The sequence below is a fragment of the Microcaecilia unicolor genome, chromosome 9, assembly GCF_901765095.1.
Source record: "Microcaecilia unicolor chromosome 9, aMicUni1.1, whole genome shotgun sequence".
NCBI classification, from domain to species: Eukaryota; Metazoa; Chordata; class Amphibia; order Gymnophiona; family Siphonopidae; genus Microcaecilia; species Microcaecilia unicolor.
Window position 1 is genome coordinate 70,119,016 of NC_044039.1, and position 18,767 is coordinate 70,137,782.

At 43.0% G+C, this 18,767-nt stretch overlaps 1 protein-coding gene across 1 annotated transcript in view; it reads right to left on the minus strand.

The window, feature by feature from the left end:
- Positions 1–18,767, minus strand: part of SMC1B (structural maintenance of chromosomes 1B) — a 1,336,696-nt gene that overhangs the window by 111,068 nt on the left and 1,206,861 nt on the right. The window contains exon 22 of the mRNA XM_030213853.1: positions 3,993–4,144. Coding sequence (XP_030069713.1) covers positions 3,993–4,144 — 152 coding nt within the window. The remainder of the gene's footprint in view (positions 1–3,992; positions 4,145–18,767) is intronic.

Below are 18,767 nucleotides of genomic sequence, written 5' to 3' on the forward strand. Positions count from 1 at the left end.
TTGAAATTTGTTTTTAGCCTCAATAAAATTACATACCCTAGGAAGATGGATCATTGTCTTCTGCATGATAAACTGTTGGGAATGAAGGCTTGTGCACATCACCTGGTCACTTATGTGTTTGTTGCCAGCAAATTGGTGCTTGTTGCAGCTTGGAAGCAACCATATTTACCAGGACTTTCGGTGATTTTGTGCAAAAGTTGGACTACATTCATCTGATGTCTAAATTAACAGCTTTATGAACTGGTCATTTATTAGCCAATTATTGTATTTGGGACCCATATGTGTAGCGGTCTTCAAGTGTAGTGGACACGAGAAGGAAGGATGGTACTTGGGGGGAGGGGGAGGTGGAAGGGTTGGGGTTATAGAGAATATCTGTATAGTTTCTGGCACGTGGGTGTTGGTGGGAATATTTTTTATTCTGTCTGCTGTTGATGTTATGTTGCCTTTAAGGGCCATAACTGAACGGGGACGCCCATCTATAAGGGTGGCCATCTCCAGGTACAGACACGGGAAGGGGCGGAGCCAATCGTATTATCGAAAAAGATGGGCACCCATCTTTCATTTCGATAATACGGTTGGGGCTGGCCAAATCTCAACATTTTGGTCGACCGAAATGTTGAGATCGCCGGACTTAGAGTTGGCCGGCCTCGGTTTTCGCTGATAATGGAAACCAAGGCCGGCAATCTCAAACCCGGCCAAATCCCCCCAAAACCCACTCCCCACAACTGTACGCCACTACCATAGCCCTTAGGGATGAAGGGGGGCACCTACATGTGGGTAGAGTGGGTTTTGGGGGGGGGGGGTTTGGAGGGCTCCGATTTACCACCACAAGTGTAACAGGTAGGGGAGGATGGGGCCCACCTGCCTGAAGTGCACTGCACCCACTAGAAACTGCTCCAGGGACCTGCATACTGCTGTCATGGAGCTGGGTATGACATTTGAGGCTGGCATAGAGGGTGGCAAAAAAATGTTTTTAAATATATTTTTTTTGGGTGGGAGGGGGTTGGTGACCACTGGGGGAGTAAGGGTAGGTCATCTCCGATTCCCTCCAGTGGTCATCTGGTCAGTAGGGGCACCTTTATGAGGCATGGTCGTGAACAAAAAGGGACCAAGTGAAGTCGGCCAAATGCTCGTCAGGGCCAGCTTTCTTTTTTCCATTATCGGGCAAAGCTGGCCATCTCGTAACCACGTCCCCGTCCCGCCTTCGGTAACCTCCTGACAAGCCCCCTTGAAGTTTCGCTGGCTCCGCGACGAAAAGCAGTTGAAGCTGGTCAAAATTGGCTTTCGATTATACCAATTTGGCTGGGTTTAGGAGATGGCCAGCCATCTCCTGTTTGTGTCGGAAGATGGCCGGCCTCCTCCTTCAAAAATAAGCAGGTTTATTATATTTGGCTGTGATTTGCTAAATTCTCTAATAAAAGTTATAAAAATAAAAAAAAAACACATAGTAAATTTTTTTTTTTAGGTATATTAAAAGCAGGAAACCGGCAAAAGAATCGGTTGGACCGTTAGATTACCGAGAGATAAAAGGGGCAATCAGGGAAGACAAAGCCATAGCGGAGAGATTAAATTAATTCTTTGCTTTGGTCTTCACCGAGGAAGATTTGGGAGAGATACCGGTGCCAGAGATGGTATTCAACACTGACGAGTTGGAGAAACTGAATGAAATCTTTACAAACCTGGAGGATGTAATGGGGCAATTTGACAAATTGAAGAGTAGCAAATCACCTGGACCGGATGGTATTCATCCCATACAGATAGAATTGAAAAATGAACTTGCGGAACAATTTTTAGTAATATGTAATTTATCTTTAAAGTTGAGTGTGGTACTGGAAGATTGGAGGGTGGCCAATGTAACCCCGATTTTTAAAAAAGGTTCCAGAGGCGATCCGGGAAATTATAGACCAGTGAGTCTGATGTCGGTGCCAGGCAAAATGGTAGAGACTATTATAAAGAACAAAATTACAGAGCATATTCAAAAGCATGGATTAATGAGACAAAGCCAACATGGATTTAGTGAAGGGAAATCTTGCCTCACCAATCTATTATATTTCTTTGAAGGGGTGAACAAATATGTGGATAAAGGCAAGCTGGTTGATATTGTGTATCTGGATTTTCAAAAGGCGTTTGACAAAGTACCTCATGAAAGACTCTAGAGGAAATAGGAGAGTCACGGGATAGGAGGTAGTGTCCTATTGTGGATTAAAAACTGGTTAAAACAGAGAGTAGGATTAAATGGTCAGTATTCTCAATGGAGAAGGGTAGATAGTGGGGTTCCCCAGGGGTCTGTGCTGGGACCGCTGCTTTTTAACATATTTATAGATGGCCTAGAGATGGGAGTAACTATTGAGGTAACTAAATTTGCTGACGACACAAAGTTATTCAAAGTTGTTAAATCGCAAGAGGATTGTGAAAAATTACAAGAGGACCTTATGAGACTGGGCGACTGGGCGTCTAAATGGCAGATGACATTTAATGTGAGGAAGTGCAAAGTGATGTAAGTGGGAAAGAGGAACCCAAATTACAGCTACGTAATGCAAGGTACCACGTTAGGAGTCATTGATGATACATTGAAACCTTCTGTTCAGTGTGCGGTACCGGCTAAGAAAGCAACTAGAATGTTAGGCATTATTAGGAAAGAAATGGAAAACAAAAGCGAGGACGTTATAATGCCTTTGTATCGGTCCATGGTGCGACCACACCTCGAATATTGTGTTCAATTCTGATCACTGCATCTCAAAAAAGATATAGTGGAATTAGAAAAAGTACAGAGAAAGGTGACGAAAATGATAAAGAGGATGGGATGACTTCCCTATGAAGGAAGGCTAAAGCAGCTAGGGCTCTTCAGTTTGGAGAAGAGATGGCTGAGGGGAGATATGATAGAAGTCTATAAAATAATGAGTAGAGTGGAATGGGTAGACGTGAAGCGTCTGTTTACCCTTTCCAAAAATAATAGGACTAGGGGACATGCAATGAAGCTACAAAGTAGTAAATTTAAAATGAATCGGAGAAAATATTTCTTCACTCAATGTGTAATTAAACTCTGGAATTCATTGCCAGCAAACGTGGTAAAGGAGGTTAGCTTAGTGGGGTTAAAAAAAAGGTTTTGCTGGCTTCCTAAAGGAAAAGTCCATAAACCATTATTAAAAAATAGACTGGGGAAAAATCCACTGCTTATTTCTGGGATAAGCAGCATAAAATGTTTTGTACTTTTTTGGGATCTTTCCAGGTATTTGTGACCTGGATTGGCCACCATTGGAAACAGGATGCTGGGCTTGATGGACCTTTGGTCTGTCCCAGTATGGCAATACTTATGTACTTATGCTTGTGTGCAGAGAATGTGCTTTTTTTAATGACTATCTATAATGTGTGACAATCTGAAAGTGCAATCTACATGTGTTATTTCTTCCCTTGATGACCCTCCCCCCGCCCCACACATCCCAGGAATGTCTGCTCTTACTACTACTACTATTATTATTTATTTATTTTAGAACATTTATACCCCGCTTTTTGCCACTGAAAGCAGCCCCAAAGCGGTTTACAATGAACTGAGAAAACAATTACAATGACAGAGGAGGAGGTAGAGGAACAGAGGAAGAAGGGAAGGGAAGGGAAAAGAGTCTAAAATGGACTTTGACTTATCATTTCTAAAGTGCTACTAGACGAATGCAGCGCTGTACATTTGAACATGAAGAGACAGCCCCTGCTTGACAGAGCTTACAATCTAATTAGGACAGACAAACAGGACAAACAAGAGATAAGGGAATATTAAAGTGAGGATGATAAAATAAGGGTTCTGAACAAGTGAATAAGGGTTAGGAGTTAAAAGCAGCATCAAAAAGGTGGGCTTTTAGTTTAGATTTGAAGACGGCCAGAGATGCAAATAAAGCACTTTAAGAATGTCTTCTTATCAGTTTTGATATTTACATATCCTTTTTACTAAATAGCAATTTAAATACACAACTGTATGCTTTTTCATCCAGTTATAGTACCTGTGTATAGCAAACACAAGAGCCAGAGCTGCCACAGACTTTTCACCTCCTGACAAATTGTCCATTGGCATAAAGCGTTTTCCAGGAGCCACACAATTATAGCTGATACCCTCCAGATACGGCTCCTCTGGGTTTTCAGGACTAAGAAATGCCTGAAATGTATACATTATCACAAACACTGAGTAACATAAAAAAACATCAAATTATGCATAAATTCAACAGTATATCAAGTAAAAATCAAAATGGTTCAATAGTTTCTTAGTAGTTTTCTTTATAAATAAAATCTGAATTAGCAGCAATTGTGAATATAAGCAGTGATTCTTATGCCATAGTTATATTGTTTACAAAAAGAGAAACTACTGTAGCAAATCAACATCAGCAGAGACCCAATTTTATCCCCTACCCCAAGCTTTGTTACAGCCTCTCCCAGGTGGGCAGGAGAGCATGCTTACTAGTGTTTATCTCCTCCATTGGTTAGTATGTCTCGTAATTAAAACTGTGAGGTCCTCAAAGACTACAGGATCCTACTCAGTTCAAACCATAAGACTGAAGCCATTTGTGGAGGAAACAGAAGCTGGTACATGCATGTTCCTTCTGTCCACAGGGGTGGCTCAGCAGTCAATACCAACTTGGTCACACGCTTTTGTAAAATATTGCCATTTTATACTCTGTTAGGATGTTTATGAATCTATTCCGATGAACCCAAGCAGAGGATTTAAATAAGAAACATTTCATTCAACAGAGGAACACCGCAGCGCTCTTCTGATATTTTTAGAGTTAAAGGACTATAAATGCTGCAGTCCCATAAGAAAGTATTATATTGTTGATTAGAGTGTTTTCTAACCTTGTTTTATACTCACAATGAATATGCATGAGATAGATTAGTATGCAATGTCTTCTTGGTATTCAAATCTATCTCATGCACATTCATTGTGGATATCCTGAGAACTTGACTGGCTGGGTGTGCCTGGAGAACGAAATTGAGAACCACTGATCTATGGTGGTAACAGGAAGGAAGTTTGGCAGAGGAACACCGCAGTGGTCTTCTGATATTTTTAGGGTTAAAGGACTATAAATTCTACAGGAACTTTTTATGCGGGTTTACATAATTGAATTGAATTGTGCCATTTTTGAAGCACTTGCAGCATGACAATCTGACTTTGGGTTTCATTGGGGAGACTCTTTTAGTATTTTAGGGGGATACCATTAGCCTCAGGAAACAGATGGATAAGAATACTAAATCAATGAGTGTTAGAATATAAATATGATGTAATGGTGTTTTACTCATTGTATATTGTTGCTACAATTAGCACATATAGAATCAATAGATGATAGTCCCAGGGGTGTTTTAAAATGGTCTTAGAAAGGACAACTTGTGATTACAATTATAGTTCATGTATTGTTTGAATAAAGAAGTAAGATTAGAGGTTTTGATGAATATTCATTATGGATATCCTGAAAACCCAACTGGCTGAGGGTGTCCCAAGGATTAGGTTAAGAACTTCTACTGTAGATCATACTTTGCCACTCGTTCTTTATTTTACCTTAATATTCAGAGGTCGAGTCTGATTTCTTGACAAATCTGATTGCTTTAAGATGAACATACAAAAACATGTCTTTAGGAGTTTGCATTTATTTATTACGGTAGGGGCTTGAATGCTCAGGTTTTCTATATAAACTGAGAAATTATTCAAGTTTATTGCCAATTTATCTACATGGTTTCTTGACCATATATTTTGATAGGTTCCTTTAAAACCAATCTTTGTACTGGTTACAAATCCAAATTCATTACAAAACATATTTACCTAATATGTAAAGCAATTTAAAGAAGAAGTAATAACAGGGTATTTCATAGTAAGTTAACATGAGTGAGTGATACAAACATTGCTAAACCTGTGTTTTCAGAGAACAGCACGATACCAATCCTCACAAACGGGTGATATCCAACAGAGCACAAGGCTAAAGTATTATAAACAAAGCTTACAGATTTCTACAGAGCTTCAAAGCACACGTGTGGGAGTTCCAGTGTCAGTACAGTTAAAGAGAAATAAATGGGAGGATTTTGTGAGGACTAATATCCTGCTGTCATTGAAGAAGGTGAAATGAGTTCTTAACTGCTAATTTTCTTCCCCTGAGTCCCTCCAGACCAGTCCAGATGAGTGGGTATATGCGTATATGCAAGCTTAAAGGGCAGATGAAGACTGAGAATATGTGAAATCATCATACAAATATCCTGTGCAGACTAGTTCCAACCAGTATTTCTCTAATAAAGTAGTAAGGAGTAAGACCCACAAAACTAAAGGAACCATGAGATAAAATACAAGAAGTCAAAGTTAACAAGAACAAATTATAATCTGAACATCAAGAGGAAAATCCATGAAAAACTTTGTAACAGAAAACACACCAAACTATCTACATGAAAACAGGCTTCTAACTCTCTCCACACAGAAAAGGAAGGCATGACTCAGAACAGCAATAAGATATTCTAGCTGGGTTCTAGACTGGTCTGCAAGGATTCAAGGAAAGAAAATTAGCAGGCAAGAACTAATTTACACCTTCTTTATCATCCCTCCAGATCAGTCCAGATGAGTGGGCCACACCAAAGTAGTATTCAACAAGGGCAGGACACTTACAAAGCTGCAGAGAGCACACTAGATTCAAAAGCTGCCTCCTGGCTAGCCTGACTATCCAAATGATAATGTCGCACAAATGCAAGGAAAACCAAGTAGCTGTACAGCAAATCTCTTGTGGAGGAATCAAACTCCTCTCCACAGATAAGGTAGATTGCAATCTGGTAGAACGGACAAAAGAATGGTCTGACTTTCTAAAAACTTCCATTTTCTTCAAACAACATCTAGAGAATGTGTGCTCAAAACAGAATGCTGAGTAACTGCGGAAGAATGAGTGAACACAGCTCTATCGCCCACATTTACAAACCAGTACCAGTTTTATAGCATAGCAGCCCAAGTCCAGTATCGTTAGTGGCATTGAACTCCTGATGCAGGCCAGGTGGCTGAAACAGAGACCCATGTCGAATCGTACCTTGTTTTCAATAAAAAAAAATTTCACAACATTACTGATTGCACACTGTTTCACTGTTATCTTCGATGTGTTTTGTTTGATTTATGGAAGAGAGAAACCACCTTCAGAAGAAAAGAAGGGATAGTACAAATTACTACCAGCTTGGAAAAAAAACCCCAGAATATGGTTCTCTGCAAAACAAAGCTTGTGACAATGAAACTATTAGAATAAAGATTCTTTTGGACTCCTGGTCGGTTCGGTTTCTTGCTTGTTGCGCCGAACAAACAGTAACTAAGAAAGTTTGTTTTTAGAGTAAGGTCTTTTAAGGATGCCTTCAACTCATCTCAACAAACTGCACTGGCTTCCCATAGCAGAAGACTCAGGTTCAAAGCTGCTTGTTTAGTCTTTCAAATCCTATAGGGTTTCACCTCTGAACTGTAAGACCACTTCGCTAAGTCTGGTCCAGTCTAACAGACTGAAAGAAAAACTAATGCTAGCGTCACCTTTTCAAAAGACAGCTCAATATCAGAAGATTTATAGCTTTCTATTCCCCGTACTTGGAGTTAAAATATGGAACACTCTACCTATTGCCATCAGAACAGAAAACAGCTACCTTAGTATCAGGAAGAGGCTAAAAACATTTCTCTTCCCTAAGACTGCTTCATAATAATCCATTATGACGTCTACCTCCTAGTACCACCCACTATCCTTTCTTATAACATTTTTGATCTCATACATTATATCAATGACATCTAATTTTCTCATACCTCACACTAACACTATCTGCTTTTGTCTCACCTAGATTGTAAACTGCACTGAACCCTGGAAAGGGGATATTATACTGAATTCATTAAAGGCTCAAAGGGAGCTTTCTGCAAAGCCGAAAAAACAATATTTAAATTCCAAGGAGGGACCAATGGTCGAATTGGTAGTTTTAAGAGCTTTGCTCCTTTTAGAAAATACACTACATCTGGATGTGAACCAACAATTTACCACTGATGAACCCCTGTAACAGGCCAATGCCGCCACTTATAGTTTCAGGTAAGCCAATGCCAAACCTTTCTCCAGACCATCCTGAAGAAAATCCAAAATGAGTAGCACAGGATTCATTCCCACCATCTGCTGGAGACTGAGAATTACTGGCTGGAATTAGTCTGCACAGGATACTTGTATGATGATGTCACACAGCTCAATAGTTCTCAGTCTCCACCTGTGGGTGCACATACCCACTTGCCTTGACTGGTTTGGAGGGATGATAAGGAACATTTATTACAGGTAAACAACATGGCTTTCTTTGAGAATAAGCAAGATTGCAATCGTCAAGCAGGAGCCCCTAGTTACAGATTCTCGTCATGATTTTAAGAGAAAAATGGAAAACCTGAATACCAACAGGGAAAACTAAAATGTTTTGAAGATGAACATGTCATTTAAATGTTTTTTCTTTCTTTCTTTAAGAAAGCAGCCTGGAAATAAAAATGGGCCCAAAGAAGTAAGAAGTTGTAGTGACTATGTGAACAGCAGTTGATCTTACATCCTTTTAGATCCCTTCTTTATATACACTACTAAATGGAATCATGACTCTGACACTGAGCCTTGACATGTCATTCCAGAGTCAAGACAGCCTGGGTAAAACAGAAAAAGATATAATTTTGCCATCCAATCAGATAATATGCGCTTAGCAACAACAGTAAAATATTTATTATTGTTAAAAGAAACAAAAAGCTTGCGCCGGATAGAAGGATAAGACTTTTTGCAACCCAGTTGCGCAAGGCCCTTTCACTTTTGTGGACATGTGGCCTGCAAACAAATAGAAGTTTAAGACTGGTGAAGTTGCAAGTCCAGCAGTACCTTAGGCAGGAACTTTGAATACATATGTAGAAACAGGGCCGGTCCAACCCAGTAAGCGAGGTAAGCATGGCAGGAGGGCGCCGAACTCTGGAGGGCGCCACCGCACCATACTTACCCTCGCCGCTTACCTCAGCTCCTGGACCCTGACAGCAGCCCAGCCTTTGGTTTTCCTGGCTGCTCTGGTACCTGCACCGCCCTGGGGGATTGAAATCTTGTATTTAAACTTATCTCCGACGTTGCAGCAGCTGCGCAGCGTCAGTGAAAGCGCTGCCCGATGTCTCTAACCTTCCCTTCGCTCGTTTGTTCCCTCAGTGTCCCGCCTTCTTCTGACGTCATTTCCTTGTGAGGGCGGGACACTGAGAGGGAACAAACAAGCGAAGGGAAGGCTGGAGACGTCAGGCAGAGCTTTCACTGACGCTGCGCAGTTGCTGCGACGGAGGTAAATTTAAATACAAGATTTAAACCAGAGAAGAGGGCGGGCAGGTGGACATGGGAGCGGGAGGACAGGGGAGAGAGAAGCATTGATCGATGGACATGGATGGGAGGGCAGGGCCCAGGGAGAGAGGAGAAATTGCTGGACATGGAGGGGAGGGGAGGGGAGGGAGGAGACTTACTGGATATGGATGGATGACGGGGGGCAGGGGAGAGAGGCGCATCAATGGACATGGATGGGAGGGCAGGGCTCAGGGAGAGAGGATAAATTGCTGGACATGGAGGGGAGGGCATTGGAGAGAGGAGAATTGCTGGATATGGATGGATGGATGAGGGAAGGGGAGAGAGGAGCATCGATGGACAAGGATGGACATTGATGGGAGGACAGGGCTCAGGGAGAGAGGAGAAATTGCTGGACATGGAGGGGAGGACATTGGAGAGAGGAGAATTGCTGGATATGGATGGATGGATGGAGGAGGGAAGGGGAGAGAGGAGTATTGATGGACAAGGATGGGAGGGCAGGGCCCAGGGAGAGAGGAGAATTGCTGGATATGGATGGATAGATGGATGGAGGGCAGGGGACATGGATGGAGGGGAGGTAAGACAGAGGAAGGAGATGCACATGGATGGAGGGGAAGGGAGAGAGAAGAAATGGATGGAGGGGAGGGAAGAGAGAGGAAGGAGATGAGATAAGGGAAAAGGAAGAGAGGAGAAAAACTGCACATGGATGGAGAAAATAGGCAGAAGCTGGATCCACTGGACAGTCAAGTCTGCAGAGGACCCAGCTTTTACTTATGGATATAGAGCAAGAAATGAAGAAGAAAGGAGGTAAGTAAAGAAATAAATGGAAAGGAAGCCCTGGAATAGCAGTAGAATCAGATACTGGGCTAGCATGATCAGAAAAACAAAGTCACCAGACAACAAAGGTAGAAAAAAATAATTTTATTTTCATTTTAGTGTTTGGAATATGTCCACTTTGAGAATTTACATCTGCTACATCTGCTATCTTATTTTGCAATGTATAGCAATGTGTTTCTTTCTGTTTTTCTGGTGCTGCATGCAGAGTCTAACTTCTTAGGATTTCAGGTTAATTTTTGAAGAGGGGCTATCTCTGTTCTGCATGAGTGACTGCAAGGCCAAGTGTCTGAATAGGGATCTGTTTGTTAGATTCAGAGATTTTACTAACACATTGTTTTTCAGAGTTGGTAAGACTGTCTGTTCTCATAATTCATGGTCTGTATGCTAATTTGGTTTGTGTCATTTTGAGTATAATGGAGCTGTAACAGTTTACAGAAATTATAATGAAAAAAAACACAAGTTATTTTTCTTCTATACTGGTTTACTATTTTCAATGATGCCATGGCTGGTAAAAGGGGTGTGACTACTGTATGGGCGGAGCCATAGTGATCCCGCCCCTGGATGGCTAGGGGCGCCGACTAATAGGCTGCAGGAGGGCGCCAGAAACCCTAGGACTGGCCCTGTGTAGAAACACCCAATTAAGAAAAAACATTGCTTTTTTGTTCAAAAGTCAGTCCAGCAAATAATCATAAATATAAAATATAGCACAGATGATTCACTAGTGTTATGATTCTGCTAAGACAGCAGGGGAATGACTGGGACTTGCTTCTGATTGGCCTATTAGGGACTGAGCTGACATCTAAGGCAGCAGACGTCAGAGGTCAGATCTATTTAAACCTACCTCTCCCTTCAGTCTATGCTTTAGCGTTTGATCCCGGTCAGTTGAAGCCTGTTACCCTCTCTCTGTCTGTGCTAGTAGCACACCTTGCTTTCTTGGCAGTTGTTAACTCCGCTCATTGCTTGTAGTTTCTCTGTGTGCTGGTTGTTCCCAGCGTATGCTTGTTTGTTTCCCTAGCTAAGCTGCTTTCACTGATTACCTGGCTCCCCTGCACTTGTGGGTGCTCTGCCTCTTTTTGCTGCTGAGTTCTGGCAGGCACATTGTTTGTGTTTTTCCTTTGTTAGCTTTAAACCTTTGACTACAGTGTAAGCCCTGCTTCTTCCTGATGCGAGTGTTGTTAGTGGCCTTTCCCTGTAGCCTGCTTTAACTCTTTGTCTGCTGTGGTTGTCTTCTGAGTCCTGTAAGCTTTGTTCCTTATCTGTTGGGTGTATGTAAAGGCAGCTTTCCCTGTTTGCTTGCTTTTCCCTTTGTCTCTAGTGTCTGTTATTTGACTCTGTGGCACAGTCCTGTGTATTCCTATAAGTGGTGGCTTTCTCTTCCCCTGGTCATAGCCTGCACCTGCCAGCTTCTTGTCTGTCGTCCTTCCCTTGTGTCTAGCTAGCGCTGTGTGCGTTGCATGTGCTCCAGTCCCTCCTGGGACCCGTTGTTTTTTTTCCCTTCCCTAGTGTGTGACTCAGTTCCAGATTGGCTGTGAGGCCCGTATGCTTGGACTCTCTACGAGTAGGTTCCTGTTCGGACGTGAGGCTCGCCTGAGTGGTCTATCTCCCTTTTCTGCTAGTGCTGGTTGAGTGTCCTGAGTGTACGGGGCTTTGTGGCTGTGGGTTTGCGTAGCGCCTGTTTGGTCCACCCTAGGCCTTGGCCAAGATCCTTCCTAAGCCTCGGCCTAGGCTCAAGGGCTCATGAACGGATTAACAACTAGGGCCTGCAGTTCAACGGCTGTGTGCCTAAGTGACCATTAAAAACCTTCCAATTCATGTGTGTTTGCTCATGGGAATTCAATGACTAAAAAGGACTTTTCATGAGTTGGGACAGTACCGTAATGAACTCCCAAGACACAGACAATAGAAGCAAGCCCCACATAAACCTGACAACTAAAGGCTGTACAGAAATGGGTTACCTTCTACAAGAACTTAAGGACCAACTGCACTGAGGTAAACCTAATCAAATTAGTTTTAAACCTGATTCTGATATATCATTTTTGTAATGAAGGACAGAAAAAGGGATCTAGGATCTTTCCCTCACACTAGCTGGCAAACCTCTCATTTAAAATTATGAGAACTTCTAGTGATGTCTCTTCCAAAATCCAAAGAATATGAGATACATTATCAGGCAGATTCATGAAAACGAAGGCTACCACTTCACCATTCAGACTGTGATACATTATTTAAAAATGTGTCTGTGGTCGCCTCGCTCTCTGGTGGCCAGAACCGGTGGCTGCTATGAACTGTCACACGTTCCAGACTTCAGCCCAGTCCGGTCTTGATCTTCCAGGCTGCCGACTTGCTTTTCTTGTTTGTGCCTGAACAGCACCTGTAGCTGCCTTGTGATTCCTGCAGCTTGAACTTCGGCTGCTGATGGGCTTTTTTATGATGAATCATTTTTATTAAAGATCAATAACCTGTACATGTACCAATATAGAAAATTGTAACATAACATATCAAATTGCCGTTCTCTTCATGTACAGAGGTCATCAACTTGAGTCAACAAATTTTAACATAATTCTCCCTTACTAACACCCCCTCCCTCCCTTCCCTCCTCCATAATTCCCCCCTCCCCCCACAACCTTCCCCTCCCCACCCCCCACCCTCTGTTATCATACATAGAACAAGACACCACTAAAAATTCAACAATCTGCTCCTGGCAGCCGAGGTCAGGGTATTTAAGAGTGGGCTCCAGATATTCTGGAAGGTCCGTCCAGTTTTGGATTTAAAGTCTATCACTCCCATTCGTTCAGTTCACATGAGCGTTATCATAAGAATCCGCCACTGAGCGTAAGATGGATAGTGATGTGATATCCACTCCGATAAAATCACTTGCTTAGTGACTATGATTGTCTTTTGTATAAATGCTGTAAATCCAGATGGTATGGGGTGGACAAATATTGGATGGCCTAACAACAATCCCGAATTATATTTCCACCTGGTCTGCCAAATGTCAGAGACGTATTGTATTATCTGTTTCCAGTATCGTACTATTCCTCTACATTTCCAAAGCATGTGTCCCAGGGTGGCCCCAGGTTCTCCACACTTGGGGCATTCTCCCCATGACGAAAGTCCTATGTGAAAGGCTCTTCTCGGTGAGATATATAGCCGAAGCGCCACTTTGTACTGCATCTCCCAATGTGAAATCATAACTGAATATTTCCTCAAAGTTAGTACGTGTGCTGTAAACTGAGGCAGTGTAAGATCTATCGATATGTCTTGCTTCCATTGGGACAGTAATTTAACATAGTCCAACTCCTGAGCAGTATCTCTGATGTGTCTGTGATGAAATTTAAGTGGCACCCGTTGTTGTGCCGTTAAAGAATACGCCAAGGGCAATTCTTCTTGGACGTCCTCAGCCAAATCTTCCCAAGATAAGGATTGTATATAATGCCTGAGCTGACAGTAATGGAATTCATCTGAGGGGGACAGTCCATACTCCACTTGGAGCTCCCGGAAAGGCTTTATCCGTCTCTTCTAATAAGTACACCATTCCTTTTCGCTTCCAACGTTGAAATGCTGGGTATAAGGTCCCGGGGGGGAAAGCTGGATTCCCACAGATTGATAGGAACGGAGTAGTTTTTGCAGAAAAGTTATGCAGTTTACAAATCCATTTACATACAGATTTTGCTGAGCCCATTATTCCTGTTCTTTTTAATATGTATGGGTATAGGGGGCCCGGCTGCGTGTAGGTAGCTGCTAAAATGTATTTCCGGGTACAAGCACAATTCTATTGATGTATCAGTGTAATCCTGAGTTCCCCGGAACCAATCATTAATATGGCGCATTCCACTAGCCACAGTCATGTGTTTTATATTTAACAAACCCAAGCCGCCATACTCCACTGGGACACATAATGTAGAATAAGGAAGACGAGGCCTTTTTTTCTTCCACAAGAAAGCTTGCACCATTTTAATCAGCTTCCGCTCATCCTTCCTCTTTAAATACAATGGGAGAGATTGAAAGGTGTATAACCACCTGAGGGCTATGACCATATTGTACAGGGCAATTCTTCCCAGAAGAGAAAGTGGAAGGGGCCCCCAGGACTCCAGTTGTTTGTTACTGTCTTGCAGCAACCGCTGCACATTATGTTCATAGAGCTTTGACAAGTCCATAGTAATATGTACTCCCAAGTATTTTAAGAAAGTTTGTGTCCATTGGAAAGGAAAGTTTCCTGACCATGTTGTCCGCACCTCCGGGGTCACCGGAAGAGCCATGGATTTGTGTAAATTTAATCTAAAACCAGAGTACTTCCCGTACCGCACAATTATCTTTAGCAGATTCTTTAGAGTTTTAGAAGGCTCTCTCAAAATTACTAATAAATCATCTGCATAAGCTAAAATTCTAACATCCTGTCCTGCCAGACTAACCCCCTGGAGATCTGGAGCTGAGGAGACCTTTCGCAACAAGGGCTCCAGAGACAACAAAAATAATAGGGGAGACAAGGGGCATCCCTGCCTTGTACCACGATGTATCTGAAACTCCGGTTCTCTGGCACCATTTATTAGCACAGCTGCCCTGGGTTGATCATATAGTGTTTGAGCCACCCGACTAAACCACCCCTCTATGCCCATGGCCGCCAATGTCTGAAACATAAGCACCCACCCAACCTGATCAAAAGCCTTTTCAGCATCCAAACTCAGTATTAGGGTGGGTGCCCCAGTCTGTTGGCTAGCAGCCATGGCCATCAAGGTCTTTCTAATATTGTGGCCCGATTGGCGGCCTTTCACAAACCCAACCTGCTCTGAACCTATTAGTGATGGGAGGCATTCCGCCAACCGCTCAGCCATTATCTTTGCCAGGATCTTCGTGTCAACATTTAGTAGTGATATCGGCCGGTAAGATTCTACCTTATCTAAAGGTTTTCCGGGCTTTGGTATTAAGGTTATAAGCGCTGAATTGGCATATCTCGGGAATTCCCTCTTTTCCACCACCTCCCGGTAATATTTCAGCAAAGAAACCAGGGCCTCCCCTGTCAACAATTTATAGTATTCCCCAGAAAATCCATCTGGTCCAGGAGCACACCACAACTTCAACATTTGAATCACGTTCTGTAGCTCCGTCATTGTTAAGGGTTTGTTCAAATTCTCTAGCTGTGCTTCTGTTACCCTCGGTAGCCCCACCTGGGATAGATACTCTCGTATTTCCGATTCAGGGGGAGATGGGTTCTTTTGATATAATGTTGAAAAATATTTTGTGAATGCCTGCCCAATCTTTTGACTATCAGTTAGTAAATTTCCTTTAGCATCTGTCAGTGTGGTAACTGTCCTTGGGGCTCCCGAAGTTTTAATTAGGCGCCCCAACATTCTACCTGCCCGGTTACCATGCCTCTGTAATTTATATTTATAAAAGAGAGCTGACTTCATTTCTTTTTCGTGTAGGATACTGTTCAACGCCACCTGAGCAACTTTTAGGTTTTCTAGAGTTACTGCCGTCGGGTGGTGAAGATGAATTATTTTTGCTTTTTGCAATTGGCGTTCTAATCTCAGGATGGCTGCTGTTCTCTTTTTATTTTTAACACTACAATAAGCTATAATAGCCCCCCTTATAACTGCTTTAGAGAGGGTCCAAAACAGTTCAGGCTGGTAAGTAGCATGCCAGTTATTGTGCGTCATATATTGTTCCCAGCTTTTTCGCACGTGTACCCGCAGGTGCGGATCTTGGTATAGGTGTGCTGGGAATCTCCACCCCCTGCTCCCCCTAGCCTCCGTGTTAATGTTAAGATCCATCCACACCAACGCGTGGTCCGCAACTTCCTCTGGGCCTATAGATGTTTTTTCTACAAGGTGAAACAAGGAGCGAGTCAGCAAAATATAGTCTATCAGAGCAAATGTACCGTGGGCTCTCGACCTGTGCGTGTAATCTTTCTCTCCTGGGTGATGTATTCTCCAAGGGTCTACCAGGTCAAGGGTCTTGTTGAATGACTGAAACTCTCTAGCCCGTGTTCCCCTATATTGTGACTCTTTTATATTTGAGCAATCCTGCCGGGGGTCAATCACCGCATTAAAATCTCCCACTACAATCATATTTCCATTTCTATTTTGCAAGCATTTCCCTGCTAGGTTTGTGAGGAAAGATGCATCATGGTTATTAGGTCCATAAAGAACCAAAAGTAGCAATTCCCTGCCTGGCAGCCATATATTTAACAATATGTAATCTCCTTTGGCTCCTTTATCTAGCACAGTTGCTTTATATGGAAATCCTCTCCTGAACAACACCGCCACCCCTCCTTTGCGGCTCTGGGATGATGTCGCAAACACCTCACCAACCCAATATTTTTGCAGTTTAGAATGTTCTAGGTCAGTAAGACGTGTTTCTTGTAGGCAAGCAATATCAGCTTTATGCCTCTTTAATGCTGAGAGTATCTTAGATCTCTTAATTGGGGAGCCAATACCCCCAACATTCCAAGATATTATCCTAGTGGACATCTCTCAGAGCTTCTGTTTTCAGTGACCAAATTCTCCTCATTCCCAGTTTACTATGAGTGCCCCCCAGCTCCAAGATCTCGCTCCCAGAACATACCACTAGTAGTCCCCTTAATTCAAGCAAATCCCCCAATCAACCCGACCTAAGTATGTTCCTACCCCACTGGTGTCCTGCTAGTCCTTTAATGTTTTTAACCCCTGTATCCCATCCTCCCTTAATCCCCTCTCTCACATCCAGCCCTATAGCCATGCTCCTAGGTCCAAGCCCGGAGCTGGCAAGAGATCACCTGAAGTGCCACGAGCCCTCAACTCCAGTAAAACAGTAACTTTTACATTATCTGCTCACCACTACAAGTATACATTTATAGTCTTATGTTCAGTGAGGTTACCATGAACTCTAGTCTCCTTCCAAGGCGTCCTGATCACGGAGACCAACTTTTGCTTCGTCTGGCGTGTTGAATGACTGCCATTGTCCTTGGACTTGTACTTTCAGGGTTGCTGGGTATTGGAGAACAAAGCGGATTTGCTTTTGAGCTAACGTGGAACACAGAGAATGAAATTTACGTTTCCGCTCCTGAACTCCAATTGAATAGTCCTGGAACATCAGGATTTGTCGTCCTTCATGTTTTAACTCTCCCCTGCGGATCTTAAATCCCTGCAGTACTTCCATTTTGTGCCGATAATTTAACAGCTTTGCCATGATCACTCGTGGTCTTCCCTGGGGCTCCCTGCTGCGGCCCACCCTATGTGCTCTTTCGATGATCAGGGGCCCAAAGGAGTCCGATAACGCCAGCTCTTTAGATAGCCATCCGGTAAGCCACTCCACCAAATTTTTATCTGGTATGTTTTCTGATAGACCCACGATCCGCACGTTGTTTCTGCGGGAACGGTTCTCAAGATCTTCTAATTTGTCCGCATGTTCTTGAAGCTGTTGTTTAATATCACGTAGATCTACACCATAGCCGCGGGAATCATCTTCCAGGGCAGATGCCCTGGTCTCAAGGTCTTCCGTTCGGGTCTCTAAGCCTTCCAACTTTGTGTGAAAAACGTTCAGCTTTTGATCTAATGCGTCCCATTTGGGCTGCCAAGCCTTTGCCACCGCCATAGTTAACTGTTCGAGTTGCGATGCCGAAAAGGTCTGGCCTACTGAAAGCGGGTCCTCCGCCATCTTGGTTTCCAGAGTGGGCGCTTTAATCTTATCTTTTTCTTTTTTCCCCGTTCGCAGCGCCATTCCAGGGGGAGAGTGTTTAAGATATTTGTCCATACAGATATACTTCGCCCGATTTCGGTCTCCAGATTTATATTTTGCAGTAGTTTATATAGATTTAGGAGCGAGGGCTCTTGAGCTGCAGCAGAACACGTCTGTTCAGCTCATCGCGTCACGTGATCTCTGCTGATGGGCTTTATTAGCCATCTGGAAACTTCTGTGTTTGCCTTTGCATTGTCTAAGGTCCCTGCTCAGTGCACTTTTGCCTAGTCCAGTTTTAGTCTGAGTTTCTTGCCTGGTTCTAGTTTGTTTGTGTGTAGTTAAGCTTTGGTTTTATTGTTTAGTTCCTAGTCTTGTTTTTGGTCTGCATTTCCTTGTCTTGTGTCAGTGTTCCTTTTTAGTGGCTGCCTGGCAGCTTTTAGTCCTGACTCTGTTGTGTGTTTCCTGTTGGTATCAAGCTCCTGCCCAGTCCGGTAAGTCCTGCCGGCCGCCTGCACCCAGGGGCTCAACTCCTGGGGAAGGGCGGTCAAGTGCAGGTGAAGTCTAGCTGTTTTTGTCAGAGCTTTGCCTTGCCTCTGGTGTGGGGTGGTTTTGCCTGCCACTGCCGCTCCTCGGCAGTGGTCCACGGGCTCACAAACCCTGTGCTTCTGTGAAAACCTGACAGTTTTGATGGTTGTGTATGATTATAAGTTCTAGAATTCAGGTGCCCAGAGGTCCTAAAGTGGTGCTGTGACCTTCTTTGAGGAAGTTTGATATGTAAAATAAAATACAAGTTCTGTGAGGGGCATTTTTTATTGTGGTATTCTATACGGAAGAATTATTGAATCTAAATTTCATACAGAAATAAATCTGAACTGTGAAAGCGTTGAGATGTTTCTATTTCAGGTGTAATTCAGCGTGTGTTTGAATTTCTGAGAATTTTGAGGTGGAGGAGGGTTTTTTTTT